The sequence below is a fragment of the Poecilia formosa genome, unplaced genomic scaffold (assembly GCF_000485575.1).
Source record: "Poecilia formosa unplaced genomic scaffold, Poecilia_formosa-5.1.2 Scaffold292, whole genome shotgun sequence".
NCBI classification, from domain to species: Eukaryota; Metazoa; Chordata; class Actinopteri; order Cyprinodontiformes; family Poeciliidae; genus Poecilia; species Poecilia formosa.
Genome location: NW_006800231.1, coordinates 793,903 through 807,081, shown reverse-complemented (window position 1 = coordinate 807,081; position 13,179 = coordinate 793,903). Strand labels below are relative to the sequence as shown.

Genomic DNA, 13,179 nt, shown 5'->3' with positions numbered 1-13,179 from the left:
ATACAAAGTATTTTTAGGATAAAACAAACAAAACAATAGCATAGAGTGAATGGGTACTGACAGGCCTGTCACAATAAACAATAAATCAATTAATCACATGATAAATTAAAAGAATAGTTTTCGAATCATTTTCATTTGCTAGATTTTTTTATTTTTTTTTTTTTTTAACAAAAACTGACTGTTAGAAGTCTTAAGTCTGGTGTTTTGCTCCTCAACAATCTTTTTTTTTAACATAATTTTGTTTATGGAGGCTTCATAATTTATTTTATTTGTTGCCTGTGTTGTTTTCATTTTGGATATTCAAAATATCTTTCAGCTCCAGTGTTTAAATGTTCATTAGAATTTAAAGTTTATTGATCTTTGAGAATAAACTTTAATACCATTATTACTATTATATTACTTGAAAATGTTCTCAAAACAACAATGTTATCGTTTATCGCAATAAGTTCTGAGACAATTTATCGTCCTAGAACGCATTGTTAACATGACAGCCCTAGATACTGAGACATTTCAGTGCGTGTTTGTCTCTTTATGCAGGTAACTGTATGGACCCTGGGTGGCTAATCAGTCACAAGTACACCCCCAGCGGTCCAGACAACCTGCAGGTTGCTATAGAAACCAGACTTGACAAAGCAGGAAAACTGCAGCCTGTCCTTCAGGCTAACTGGACTTTAAAGGATGATGGTGAGTCATGCTGTTTATTGTTTGATTATATTAAAAGTATTGTTAAAATTCAGTGTTTATATGGATTGCAAATATGTCTAACATTGTCAGTCTCTCTGCAAAGTTTAGGATTTAAGTTTAATATTCTCTAGTCACCTGACTCTCACTGGAGTTTGTTATTTTTATTTTTTCATTCTCTAACACAGACAAAGACAACATTAACATCAACTGTGTTAATCAACAGGTAGCATACATTTCCTGAATGCCACACAGCTTCATGTTCTTAGGATGTCCACTAATGAGCAGCTGTGTATTCGATATTCCTTCCAAACACGTCTCACCATGAGAAGCCCATCAGAAGAGAAAGTGAGTAGCTCATGTTTCATTTTTAGATCAGTTCTTTCCAAGTTTGGATACACCAATGAGATCATATGTTTCTTCTATATTTATCATTTTTAATAGAGTTGTCATACATATCAAATCACAGTTGTCATTGTAATATTAATGTGTGATGTAGTACAATAACAAAGTATTGCATGGATGTATAATATATCTGGTATATTTCATATAAAATAATTTTGTACATAGATTTCCTTTGTAAACCATGTATCATCTTGAAGGAAACAGGATGAAACCAATTACTAGACTAATTATCTGCTAATATTCAGACTTAACAGAGATGATGAAGCTGGTCAGGTTTGCATTGCTCACACTGATTCTTATTCAGTCTAAGTGTCCCAAACAGAAGCAGGAAACATTTTACTTGTTGAGTCCAGAATTCTTTCTTTGGATGTCCACTAATGACTTGTGTGTTTTCAGTGGCTGTTCTCCTCTGATGTACTGGTGCTGAATCCTGGTGAGGAGTATGATGTGTCTGTCTATAACATCCCCAGACCAGAGCAAGGCCACAGCAACTTTGACGTCAACAGACAAATTCAGGTCCCAGGTAAGTTGAACCAGAATGTAGTTGTTTTTGGATTAGGATTCACAAACCAAACCTGTCAGGAAGTCTTCCATTTGATTTTCTGTTGAGTTAATATGTCCTCTTAATCTGTTTTTTTTTAAGGCTGTGACCACACCAACATGAAAAAGACCCAACTTTGCATAGAGAGAGGTGAGTCACACTCCTGTTTCCCCAGGTCAATGTGCTTAAACCTGCTAACAGGCCGTGTAATCTCTGTAGGAAGTCTGTGGAAGCCTAACATCAGCCTGGTTCATGAGCCAGTCAACAGCTCCCTGGCTGTCATCTTCAGCCCCAGCACCATGTGTAAGAAATACACGGTTCTAATGAGATGTGGCTCCAAAGCAGACACCAGGCTTGTGCACACGGTGAGGCTCAGCCTCATGGCTGTTACAGACCTTAGTAGACTTTGACAATAATCTGTTTCCAGTGTTGTACATTAACTAATTTGAATGAATATGTTTTGTGTGGTGTTTTTAGGAGAACACTAAACTTGTAGAAACACACTAAAGCCTAATAAATGGTGGAACATTAGCTGAAGCTGTTGATGCATAGTAGTTTCTGCATTGTAACGTTTATCAGACTCAGTATTCTCAAACACATCAAAAATCATTCTAAAAGGTAGTCATTGTAACCGGAGAGCCCTAATTTCATACTTCATTCAAAAAAAAAAAACATTTCGCAAAAAAAAAAAAAAAAAAAATATATATATATATATAAAGTGATGTTATCTTGAGGAAGACTACAGGCATTTTTCGTTTAGTGTGGGTTGACACTGATCAAAACATCCTGGAGTCTGAAGCCACTTTACTTATCTGTGACCAGATTTCTCTTTCTCTACACACAAATGTTAGTTACTCTGTGTTTGTGAGGACTTTACATTGACTTCCATTCATTTCTACAGTCTAACCCTTAACCCTATCAAAACTCAATTCACATCTGAGTGCTAAGCCTAACCCTTAACAGCATTTCCCATGGAGCATTGGGTCCCCACAAAGTAATATGCGTCAGGAAAATAGTTCCCACAATGCATCAAATACATGGTACATGTGTGTGTGTGTGTGCGTGTGTGTGCGTGTGTGTGTGCGTGTGTGCGTGTGTGTATGTGTGTGCATGTATATGTTTCCCCTGCAGTACTAACTTTGCCTATGAACCTCTCCCCCAGGAGAACCAGGAGACAGTGAATGTAAAGTTCAGTCTTCACGAATGGCCAAGATTCTGCTGCCAGTTTGATGCTGAGGTAAATGTTTTCATTTTTTCTTCTGACTTCCATTACGTCAGCCATGCTTGTGTTTATTAGCAATACTTCTGCATCATCCAAGCCAAATATGAACATTCATTTGATTCTTCTTTTCCTGCAGATCATACCGTATTTCCCACAATGTGACAACGACTGTCCACGTCTAAGAAAAACCAATAACATTTGTAAAGGTACAGAATCTTGTTTTATGGCAAAGGTGGATGGCAGTTAAAATCTTTGGCCATTAAAACTTCACCTACCACTATATTTCAACTGGGACAAGTGATTTCTGTCTACTCTGTCTCATTAAAAAAGGCCTTTTAAAAAGACTGGATGGAAACAGATGGTCAGCTACTAGAATAACTAGCGATACAATTCAGCATTAGAATTTTAACAAGTAGATAAAAGCGCTCTTTTGCAAAAGTTATTAATTTTTTTCAAGTTTTGGACACACATACACACACACACACACACACACACACACACACACACACAAGCAAAGCATCAGTATTCTAGTTTGAGTGGACGTAATGTATTCGGAGCACTTGATTATCGCAAGTAAGTGCATAGGCTTCATCTAAAGGGTATCTGAGGGAAACCTGCCTCAACAGGAGCTCCACAAAGGTAGTGCGACCTTTACTTGGTTATAGTTAGCAGTAAATGTAGTGACGATCCCATCATGCCTCGTATTTGCAGCATTATATATAAAACACTAATAAGTTAAAGATATTTGCCTTTCAGGTGGATTTCTGGATTAATCTAAAATGCACTCTAACCTTTACAAGTTAACTTAATATGAGCTTCTTGAATCGTTTGAATTTCCAAATTGTTCAATATTTCAGAACTCTTTGTGCAACTTTGCTGCTCTAATAAGCCAGTTCAAGACAAAAGTCGTCCTGGGATACCTTTGAAAAAACTGCTCATATTCATATCTGACTACAGTCACTAGTATACATAGACATTTTGACATTCTGAATGTGTAAGGTTGGATTTTATCAGACTACATTTGGAAGGAAAACTTTGTCTATGAATGTGACCCACTCATTCAGATACTGTGGTCAGTCTTTTTTTGTTTGTTTGTTTTAATTCAGAACTATAGAAGCTTTTATTTGGTATTAGTTTGCTCTACATTTGATTTAATAAAGCCCAGAATGTCTGTCCTGACTTATTTCAGAGCAAGTCTTGAGTACTTAAGTACTCAAAAGGCTTCTCGGCATATTGTGTCTGAAACGTTTGTGGGTTTCAGATGTTGGGAATAAAGCAAAAAAAATAAAAAAAATAAAAAAAACCTGGCTGCTAAATGAGAAGGACAAGAAAACAAGAATCCTCTAAAACTCTCTAATCGCTTGTCTTTTCTTCCCTACAGAGAAACCACCTCAGACAGACCTGCTTCCCCCTGGGTACTTGTTTGTTCCCATTGCAGTTGTTTCCATCTGTATCATAGTGGCAGCAGTAATGTGTGTTATTTGCAGAAAGCGTGGTATGGAATACTTTTTTCAAATTCTTACTTTTGAACTTAATGAATGTAGGAAGTTAATTTTGTATCACTAATAGATTGCTTCGTCCACCTTTAGGTAAACATTACGTTGCTCCTCCATCAAAGGACGGTGAAACACCGCAGACTCCACTTAAACCACAACCCAAAGTGCTGGTCATCTACTCCCAGGACCACCACCTCTACAGGGAAGTAGTGCTTAAGCTGTGTGCCTTTCTTCAGGCCAAATGTGGCACCAGGGTGCTGGTAGACCTGCTGGACACCTCCTCAGTCAGCATGGTTGGCCGTCTCCGCTGGCTGGAGTGGCAGCGGCAGCAGTTAAACAACCCGTCCGACAAGATCCTGGTGCTGTGCTCACCTGGAGTTCAGGCAAAGTGGAGGTCAATGTGTGGTCAAGGGCAGGTGAAACTGAAGGAAGATGTACTTTGCCCCACAGATGACATTCTCATTCCGTTTCTAAATCTTTTCCTGCCTGACATGCATCAGGCAGGCATGTTGGGCAAGTATATGGTGGCTTACTTTGGGGACATCAGCAGTGAGAGGGATGTGCCTTCAGTTTTTGACATTGGAATCAAATACAACCTGATGAAGCACTTTGAGGAACTCTACTTCCGTATCTTAGACATTGAGAAATATCAGCCAGGTCAGGTCAGCCACATTGAGGGAATTGGTGTGGATGAATATTCCAGCTGTGCTTCTGGTAAAGCCCTTAGAGATGCTATTGAAACCTTCCAAGCCTATCAGATAGAAAATCCGGACTGGTTTGAAAAGGAGTGTGTTCTCAGTGAAGAGGAAGTTATTTCTGAAGCCAATCAGCTCATTGAGCCACTGCAGACTCTTCCTGTCTTTGAGTACATCCCTCCAATCAGAGATGGCCTTCCAGTCTACATTCACAACGTTGACATTAATGAAAGCTGCAGCACTGTTCACGTCCTTACACCTGAGTTAAACCCAGGGCAGCATCTGTCTTCAGTGGCAGTGATTGAACCAGCGATGAATTCTGACTGCAGACATCTGTATGCACCAAGCCAGGTGGAAGTGTTGACAGAAGTCCCACTGTACCACCACAGCACCGGGCCGGAGTCTGCTTATGTAGCTGAACCTGTTTTCAGGAGCCAGTCTTCTGTCCAACAGAACTGGGTGTCCCTCAGGGAACCATCATCTGTTCCAAAGTCTGTTGAGGATGATGAAGCTTCTTTGCAGCATATGAACAAAAGGCTGTATGCCTATTCAGACCAAGTATGTTTGGCTCAACAGAACTTTCCTGACATATGTTCTCTTGGATGCCCCAGTTCTGTTGTGCAGAGTGAGAATATTCCCTTACCTGAACTGAGCCTGGTCCAGCCTGTGGAGATGGAGGAGGAGGAGGAGGATTTTGACCCAGGTGCAAAACGTTCCAGCAGTGGATCTGACCAGGGCTACAGCTCCAAAGGATCATCCCAACATGAAACCCCTTTAGAAGAGGATCCAGTGAAGGCTTTAGCCAGACTGCAGGAGGAGCTGTTCCAGATGTCTGACAGCTGATCGCCCTTCATCTCCTGCTCTAACAGACTGTGGTGAAGCTTTTTTACCCAATGCCAAGTTTTTCAGATCCTCAGAGACATTACACTTAATGCTCACATGTGACTTTTCTGAACAAGCTAACATACCTGGACCTATAAAGCAAAACGGACATTTAATTGCATTTCTTCATAGACAACGTAAAGAGAGTGTTGCACCTTTCACTTTAGGTTTCATTCTCATTAATTCTGCCTTGTGCCAAAGTCCCATTTCCTGCTCATGACACAGTTTGCTTGTGGAATGAATTCCCCTGTATTCTGAGCCTGTGTAGACATACTGATGAGATAATCTGAATGATTAAAATGTCTTAATAAGAAAGAAGAAATCTATTTTAGGTTCTGAGAAACTCAGAACACAAAATTCAACAAACAGCAGAGCTAAGAGCAGCATGGTTCTGTTCTGTCAGTGTATGTAATATGTTTGGACTGCATACAGTTGAAAACACGTTTACATCCACTGAACAAAAAGATGCAAACAGACAACTGGTTTGTTTTCTTTTTATTTCAGTCTTCAACCACATAAAACTCCATCTTAAACTACATTGATTAGATCAATACAGATACAGTATACAGCACATCTGGAATGGAGATAATATTGTTATAGTTCATAGTTAACAATACTATACTATGTATACATTACTATATAAATATAACAATTCTAAAAATCAATAGTATACTTAGTACTGATTTTTATCATTGTTTAGCAGATTGTATTACTGTTTTTATGTTGTTTGTGATGTATGTAACACGTTTCTCTTATAAATGAGACGGTGAGTCTTAAGAGATTTTTTTTTCCTGTATAAATAAAGGCTTATGTAAAAAAAGGAAGTGAGCGCTCTGACTGCAGGACTCGTATGGATCTGTTCTGTCTGTGACAGGCTCCTTCAAACACCCAGAAATGGTTTGGTCCTGTCAGAACATTTCCCTACATGCAGGTTACAGCTCCACTGAACTCTGGCTGGATGCTTTTGGTATTAATCTGGGGTAAAGGTTGTGTGCTGCTGGATTAAGAGAATTCAAACTGAATTTGGTTTTACGCGTAATAGAAAATCTAAGTAATACATTGCATACAAAAGCGACAGATGGGCAGATGACGAGGGAATCATTCCTCACAGGAATTTTGTCCAACTTTCTTCCAGTTTGAAATGTTTCGCTGACTGAACTGGGGAGGAAGGTGAAGCCATACATGCAAATATTGAGTTGAAACATTTAAAAAATTATTTTAGCACTGCCAGACCATTAATATTGCTGTGGATAAATTCAAAGAAATTCTAGAGCAAAAGTTTTACCATAAATCAACAGAAATCTGAAGATGGTGATTTTTATGGTTCTTTGATAAAGGAATCTGAACTGGGACATGATGTCATGTAGATACTGAAACACAGAAACCAACCAGCGCCTCGGTCTGGAGCGGCTTCCTGATGGCTGAGTTATGACCTTATGTCTTCATTCAATTCATTTGAGTTTATTTATTTCAGGTCAGTTGACAACAATTATGAAGACATAGCAGAGATCAGACTGCACAGCAGAATGATGTTATTTATATTAATCTGGTCAGTAAATGAACGAAATGATTTGCTCTGTGGGATGACTGGTCAGCTGGAGGAGTACCACTCTGCAGTCATATTCAATAAATGAGATTATGCTTTCTGATGAGCCTCATTCGTCAGATTAAACGTACCTGGAAAATAATCTTTAAACTCTTATTAAACATACTTTTCATTAACCCAACATTTTTGTATTATATAGTGCTTTTTATGTAATATTATAATTTTAAATGTCATGTTTTGATTAACTGTAAATTTAAAATCATCATTATCATAGATATGAGGTGGAAAACAGCAGTCTGTGTGTAAATAATATATGTGATAAGACTCCTGAAATAAACCAAGCTGTAATAATATTCTAACTTACTGAAGGACTCTGTGCTTCCTGCTCCTTGAGTGCAGGATGTGTTGAGTCTAAGCTGAACACTGTTCTGTGAAAAACATCAAGCGCATTTAATGTAGCAAAGATTCAGAAATAATTATCGTTGTCACCAGCATATAAAGCCATTCATCTCAATTATCATGAAATGTGTGCTTCATGCTTTGACCTTGACACGTCTGTCATTGAATGACCTCAGTTAATGGATGGATAAATGAATTCCAGAAGTGGTTTTAACTGGACTCCACATGTGTTCACACAGTGTATGTAAATGTATGACTATGGTTTCATCTGGACAGCACTTTGATGAACAAGGCCAGCAGAGTTCCAGGTGGATGAGTAAATAAAACTAGATTTGGGAAATTAATAAAATTACTTGTCATGACAATAAACCAGCAGCTCACACCCAGAAAATAAACCCAGAATGTTTAATCTGCTTCTACAGACCTAGAAGGAGGAACTGAAAAAAAAAAAAAGTTTCTCCTCACTGGATCCACACAAGGCACCAACTATCCACAACTTCATGTTCAGCAAAAGGCATTAAATGTATCTTTATTTGTGAAATATTGCACAAACTGCCACATCAAGCAGGATAAGGCATGACATTCCAACTTAAAATAAGACACTAAGCAACATCTCACATGTAGTTAGCAACAGTTTATGCTCTTCTGACATATTTGGGTCATTGCAGTGATAAGAGCCTGAACAGAAGGCAGGTGGACGTCTGCTTCACTCCTGAAGACAGTGAATGTCTTTTTGTACTGATGAAAAATCTCAGGTATTAAATCCCTTTTGAGGGCATCAGAGACTAACAATATTATTTGTTTCTTTTGACAAAATATCATTTGAAATCACATTATTTTCTAAAGCTGTTGTCAAAGCCCACCTGTGCAGACTGACTGCCTTCTATTTCAGCTCTTTACATCACTATTCCTCCCTACTCTCTCACCAAATGACAGAGCAAACGTACTACAAGAGCGGGATGCAGTGTTAGGGTAAGACAACTTGTTGATTATGGATAAATCAGAAACCTGCTCTCTCAATTAGGTTATGGAGCAAAACACAACACTCCACTGTGCAAATAAAAGCTATATGATTGGGCATCCTGATATCCATCCACTGTCTGTGCAGGGTCACCCTGGGGCAACTCCAGCAGTCATTAGGTGAGACTGCAGTCCGTCATCGACCCAGAGATACACACACTAGGGCTGTTGTAAAAGAATATTCTAGTAATCGAGTACTCTATTCATTATTGTTGCAATTAATCGAGTAATCAGGAAAAAAGGGGTCTCCCTCTTTCTCTCTCAATAAAACCCAGAAAACTGGACGTTGTGCTGCCAGCACTGAGCAACAACTCCCAGGCGGAAGTGAGAGTGCTGCCCAACACAAATAATGACCTGGCCGGAACTCGGCGCATAAACATAATTTATCGAAGCTTTGAGGAAGATAAATCGAAGTACTCAAATCATTCGAGAAATTGTTACAGCCCTCACACACACACCCATACGCGCACACACACACATACACATACACATGTACCAAATGGCAGTATAGAGACCAATTAACAGTTGTGTTTGAACTGTAGAAGGAAGCTGGAGAACGGAGAGAACCCACACATGCATGAGAAGAACATTCAAACTTCCATGCAGAAAGACCCTGTCAGATATTTTTTGGTATTTTGGTAAAATTCATATACGTTGTCTGTGGTTCTTTTATGTAGGTTCGAGAAAAATACCTATCAGACCCCAACTGGGGATTTGAACCCAAGACCTTCTTGCCAGAAGGCGACCAACTGCCCCCTGGTGCTGCTCTGCATTCTGACTCTGCCAAATAAGTGTTTATTTTACTAAAATCACTTTAATTTAAAAACTTCTGTTGACTGAATATAACATAATCACTATGACAGTGAATAAATGTGCAAATATGTCTTTGATATTCTTTAATTTTTCCCACCATCTAAGCTTCTCCTTCAGGGAAAATTTAAACGCTGGCCATGTACAGCAACAGGTGGGGGAGGAGGAGCACTGCACAGCTCTCTGCTCCACATGGCTGGAGAAACATTTGGTCTAAACTGGAGTTTTAAAGCCACACTTTTTACAACCTTCATGTTAGGAACAGCCTCGTGTGTTTTAGGCCAAAGTGATGAAATATGACGTCGGCTTTTTATTGAGAATATTGAAGCTTTCAAGGCACAACCACCAGAAGTTCTGTTTGTACCATTAAGTAAACCTCCTGTAATAACCCAGGTTACCGGCTTCATGCTCTGACAGGCACTTTACATTCCATCACCTTCATCTGAGACCAGAGCTGAAATCTGAACAGCTCAGTGGGGACGGAGCAGGCGGCCTATCAGAACCATCACATCAGATTGAACTCATTGCCCTAACACTGTGGCATCAGCCATGACAGTGTGACACCTGCAGACAGAGGTCCACTCCACCGACCGAGTCACTAAACTACAGACACACATTCTACTCTGGTTCTGACAAATCAAGCACAAAGCCACAGGAACAGTAACTGCTGCTGTCCATGACATCTGGAGTCAGAACACACGTTTTGATTCTACGTCCAAAACTCAACAAGATCATATTGCAATTATTATCACTATTATTAATTTGTTTGCACCAATTTAATCTGAATGTGACCTGTGTGAACTGGTTCTAAATATGAGCTTGGAAATATGAAACAAAAGTCTTAAACAGCCAAACATGTCCTGTAGAAAATGGTTTAAAGTTCTACAGGAAGTTCCTCAGGTCTTTTGGTGTAGGGAAAGCAGAAATGTGATATAATCCCCCAAAAGCAACAAAGACTAGAAGAAGACTCCAGAAGGAGAAGAAAAGTTTGCTGACTTCGCATGATAAAAAGAGAAACTGTTTGAACATCCAGTTTCTAGAAATGAGAGAGATCCGCGGTGCTGCTGTCTCTGTGCTGGTTTATCTTCATCTTCTATTAGTGGAAATCCTGCAGCCTGGATGTTTTTATCCGAGAAGCTTACAAGCGACCCTGTGGTGTTGTTCCCCCCTCCCCCGGCCCACAGCCGCAGTCTGCCCGCTGAGGCTCAGCTTGGCTCCCCGCTGTGTCTGCTCCATTCCCAGGCCAGCCTCCAGCACATGCAGGCTGATGTTAAGATTGCGTGACGGCCAGAGTGTTGACATATCCGTGGGGGCACATGTCGTTCTCGGACACGCAATGGGAGAACTGGGCTGGGTTGTTGGTGCCAGTCCGCCTCCGCAGGCCCTGCACCGCGGCGCACTGCTCCAGCAGCTCCAGCAGGCGGCACGCCAGCAAGAAGATGTTCTTGAACATGAACACCGACACCGGCATCTTGTAAACATACACCTGGAAACAACGCACGACGAGCAGAGGAGCGTTGACCAGCAGTCCGGTGGAGAAGCGGGCCCACAGCCACCGGCACCGCAGCTCCGCCGCCGTCAGCTCGTAGAGCCAAACCACCGGGACCGCCAGGGCCACGAAGTACACCGTGATCACCGTGTACTTCAGGTACACGGAGGGGAGCTCGCCTCTGAGAAGCATCTCCATCAGTGTGAACGAGTCCAGCAGGTCCAGGCAGGTGCTGGTGAAGCAGCTCTGGGAGTGGTGGCGGGTCGGGCCGTTTAAATCCACCACGATGGAATTGATGAGGCAGAAGAGCAGCGGCGCGGACAGCAGCACCGTGATTTTAAAGCCGGTCACGCCGCACGGCACCTTCAGCGCGATCAGCTCCAGGATGGACGTCTCCAGGATGAGCACGACTTTCGGGGTGCAGGCGATGACATAGATGAGCCAGGCCAGGTAGGCGTAGGTGAACTCTCCGAGGTTGCAGCCGAAAATGGAGCTCTTCTGGTGGAAGCCGCAGGCCCGTTCTCTCTTGCTTCGAGCATTCTTCAGGAAAAAAAAAACCCAGCCAGAGATGACCACCAGGTCCGTGGCTATCCACGAGCACCAGTACAGGTCGGTGAAGAGGATGAGGTAGAAGTCCAGGACGCCGCCCTGGAAGAAGAGGAGAAGGAAGCAGAGCGACTTGTAGAACAGGCTCCTCCTGGATTTGTGCACCAGCAGAGGAGCGCTCGGCAGGAACTCCCCAGATGTCATGATGCAGGCGGAGAACAGAGGCTGGAAGCTGCTGCTGGTGCTCCGGGTGTCCCGGGTGCTGCTCAGCTGGCAGACTGCTGAGCGGAGGGAGGAGGATGAGGGGCTGGGAGGATGATCGCTGTTCTGATGAACGCCACCAGATTCAGAGATCATTGTATTTATGCTGCCGCCTCCCTTCATCTACTGTCTGCCCTTCTGCTGGTTTTCTTTGGGAGCCACGGCAAAGAAAGGCATGGACTCTCAGGGAATGGACTCTGCTTTTATGAGGTCCAGTCATTTAAAATGCAACCCGGACAGCAGGATGAAAACATCATGTCCATTAGCTTCAGTTTGACAGACAGTAGTGAAAGTGAGATATGGAAATCCAGTGATCAGTCAATCAAGTTTATCTGTAAAGCTCATTTCAGCAACAAGCCAGTTCATCGGGCTTTACATCATAAAAACACAAAGATACACTTATAAAACACAATCAACAATGGAGAAACCAATAAACAAATTTTGATGTCATTACAATCATTAATACCTCGAATATGTTGGTCAAAGTTTCATTTATCATCTTTAAAGTTCTGAACAGGTTGGTCTGAGCCTTGATTTAAAGGAACTCAGTGCAGCTGAAACACTGCAAAATACCAGAACCAGAAGACCTGAGAGGTCTGGAAGGGGGATACAATAGCAGCAGATCTGCATCCAGCAGTTATCACAGATCCTTCCTTCCCTCTGCTCCCCGCTAACTAAAATGTTGACTTTCTTGCTGGTATTTGCACATCTCTGTTGTTCGCACACTTTTATTTTCATTTATTGTAAATAAGACTGTTTTAATGCCCTGACAAAAAAATTGTTTGCACCCCCCGCAGCTGCTGTTTGAGGCTATTTGACCCATAAAAAGCATCACAATTTTAAAGGCTTGCATCTGTCTTGCTTTCTTTGGTTCAATACTGATAATTAGCACAATATTTACTGTTCATGAATTTAACATCCAACAGTCCACATCCAGTATGCAAGTAGGTTGCTTAAATTTTTTCTATTAGTTTTAGATACTGAATGTCTCTCCCCAAGAGCAAGAGTCAAAGGCAACGTGCAAATACACATAAAGCAATCCAGACTTCTCAAAAATGCTATGTAGTTGCATTTTATTCAAGCTGCAGTACATAACTTTAATAAAAAATGTTTTCTCCATATTTGTTAAAGCTGTCACCATGTCGTAGCAGTTTGTTTTGAGACAGATAATCAGTGAAAACAATCA

The 13,179-nt window shown here is 41.1% G+C and overlaps 2 protein-coding genes across 2 annotated transcripts; one reads left to right on the top strand and one right to left on the bottom strand.

The window, feature by feature from the left end:
* Positions 1-517: 517 nt before the first annotated feature.
* Positions 518-9,121, top strand: LOC103151809 (interleukin-17 receptor A-like). Its single transcript, XM_016681757.1, has 9 exons — positions 518-684; positions 908-1,029; positions 1,483-1,609; positions 1,730-1,777; positions 1,847-1,992; positions 2,790-2,864; positions 2,986-3,055; positions 4,231-4,344; positions 4,439-9,121. Exons 1-9 carry the CDS (start codon positions 546-548, stop codon positions 5,881-5,883), a joined length of 2,286 nt encoding a protein of 761 aa, XP_016537243.1. The 5' UTR covers positions 518-545; the 3' UTR covers positions 5,884-9,121.
* Positions 9,122-9,976: 855 nt separating this feature from the next.
* On the bottom strand, positions 9,977-12,817 carry LOC103151804 (cat eye syndrome critical region protein 6-like). Its single transcript, XM_007572031.2, has one exon. The coding sequence runs from the start codon at positions 12,114-12,116 to the stop codon at positions 10,968-10,970; it is 1,149 nt and encodes a 382-aa protein (XP_007572093.1). The 5' UTR covers positions 12,117-12,817; the 3' UTR covers positions 9,977-10,967.
* Positions 12,818-13,179: the final 362 nt, after the last annotated feature.

Coding starts and splice junctions, on each gene's coding strand:
- LOC103151809 (XM_016681757.1), top strand. CDS start 546: ATGGACCCTGGGTGGCTAATCAGTCACAAGTACACCCCCAGCGGTCCA. Junction 1,030..1,482: donor GAAGCCCATCAGAAGAGAAA/GTGAGTAGCTCA, acceptor GTGTGTTTTCAG/TGGCTGTTCTCCTCTGATGT. Junction 4,345..4,438: donor TGTTATTTGCAGAAAGCGTG/GTATGGAATACT, acceptor GTCCACCTTTAG/GTAAACATTACGTTGCTCCT.
- LOC103151804 (XM_007572031.2), bottom strand. CDS start 12,116: ATGAAGGGAGGCGGCAGCATAAATACAATGATCTCTGAATCTGGTGGC.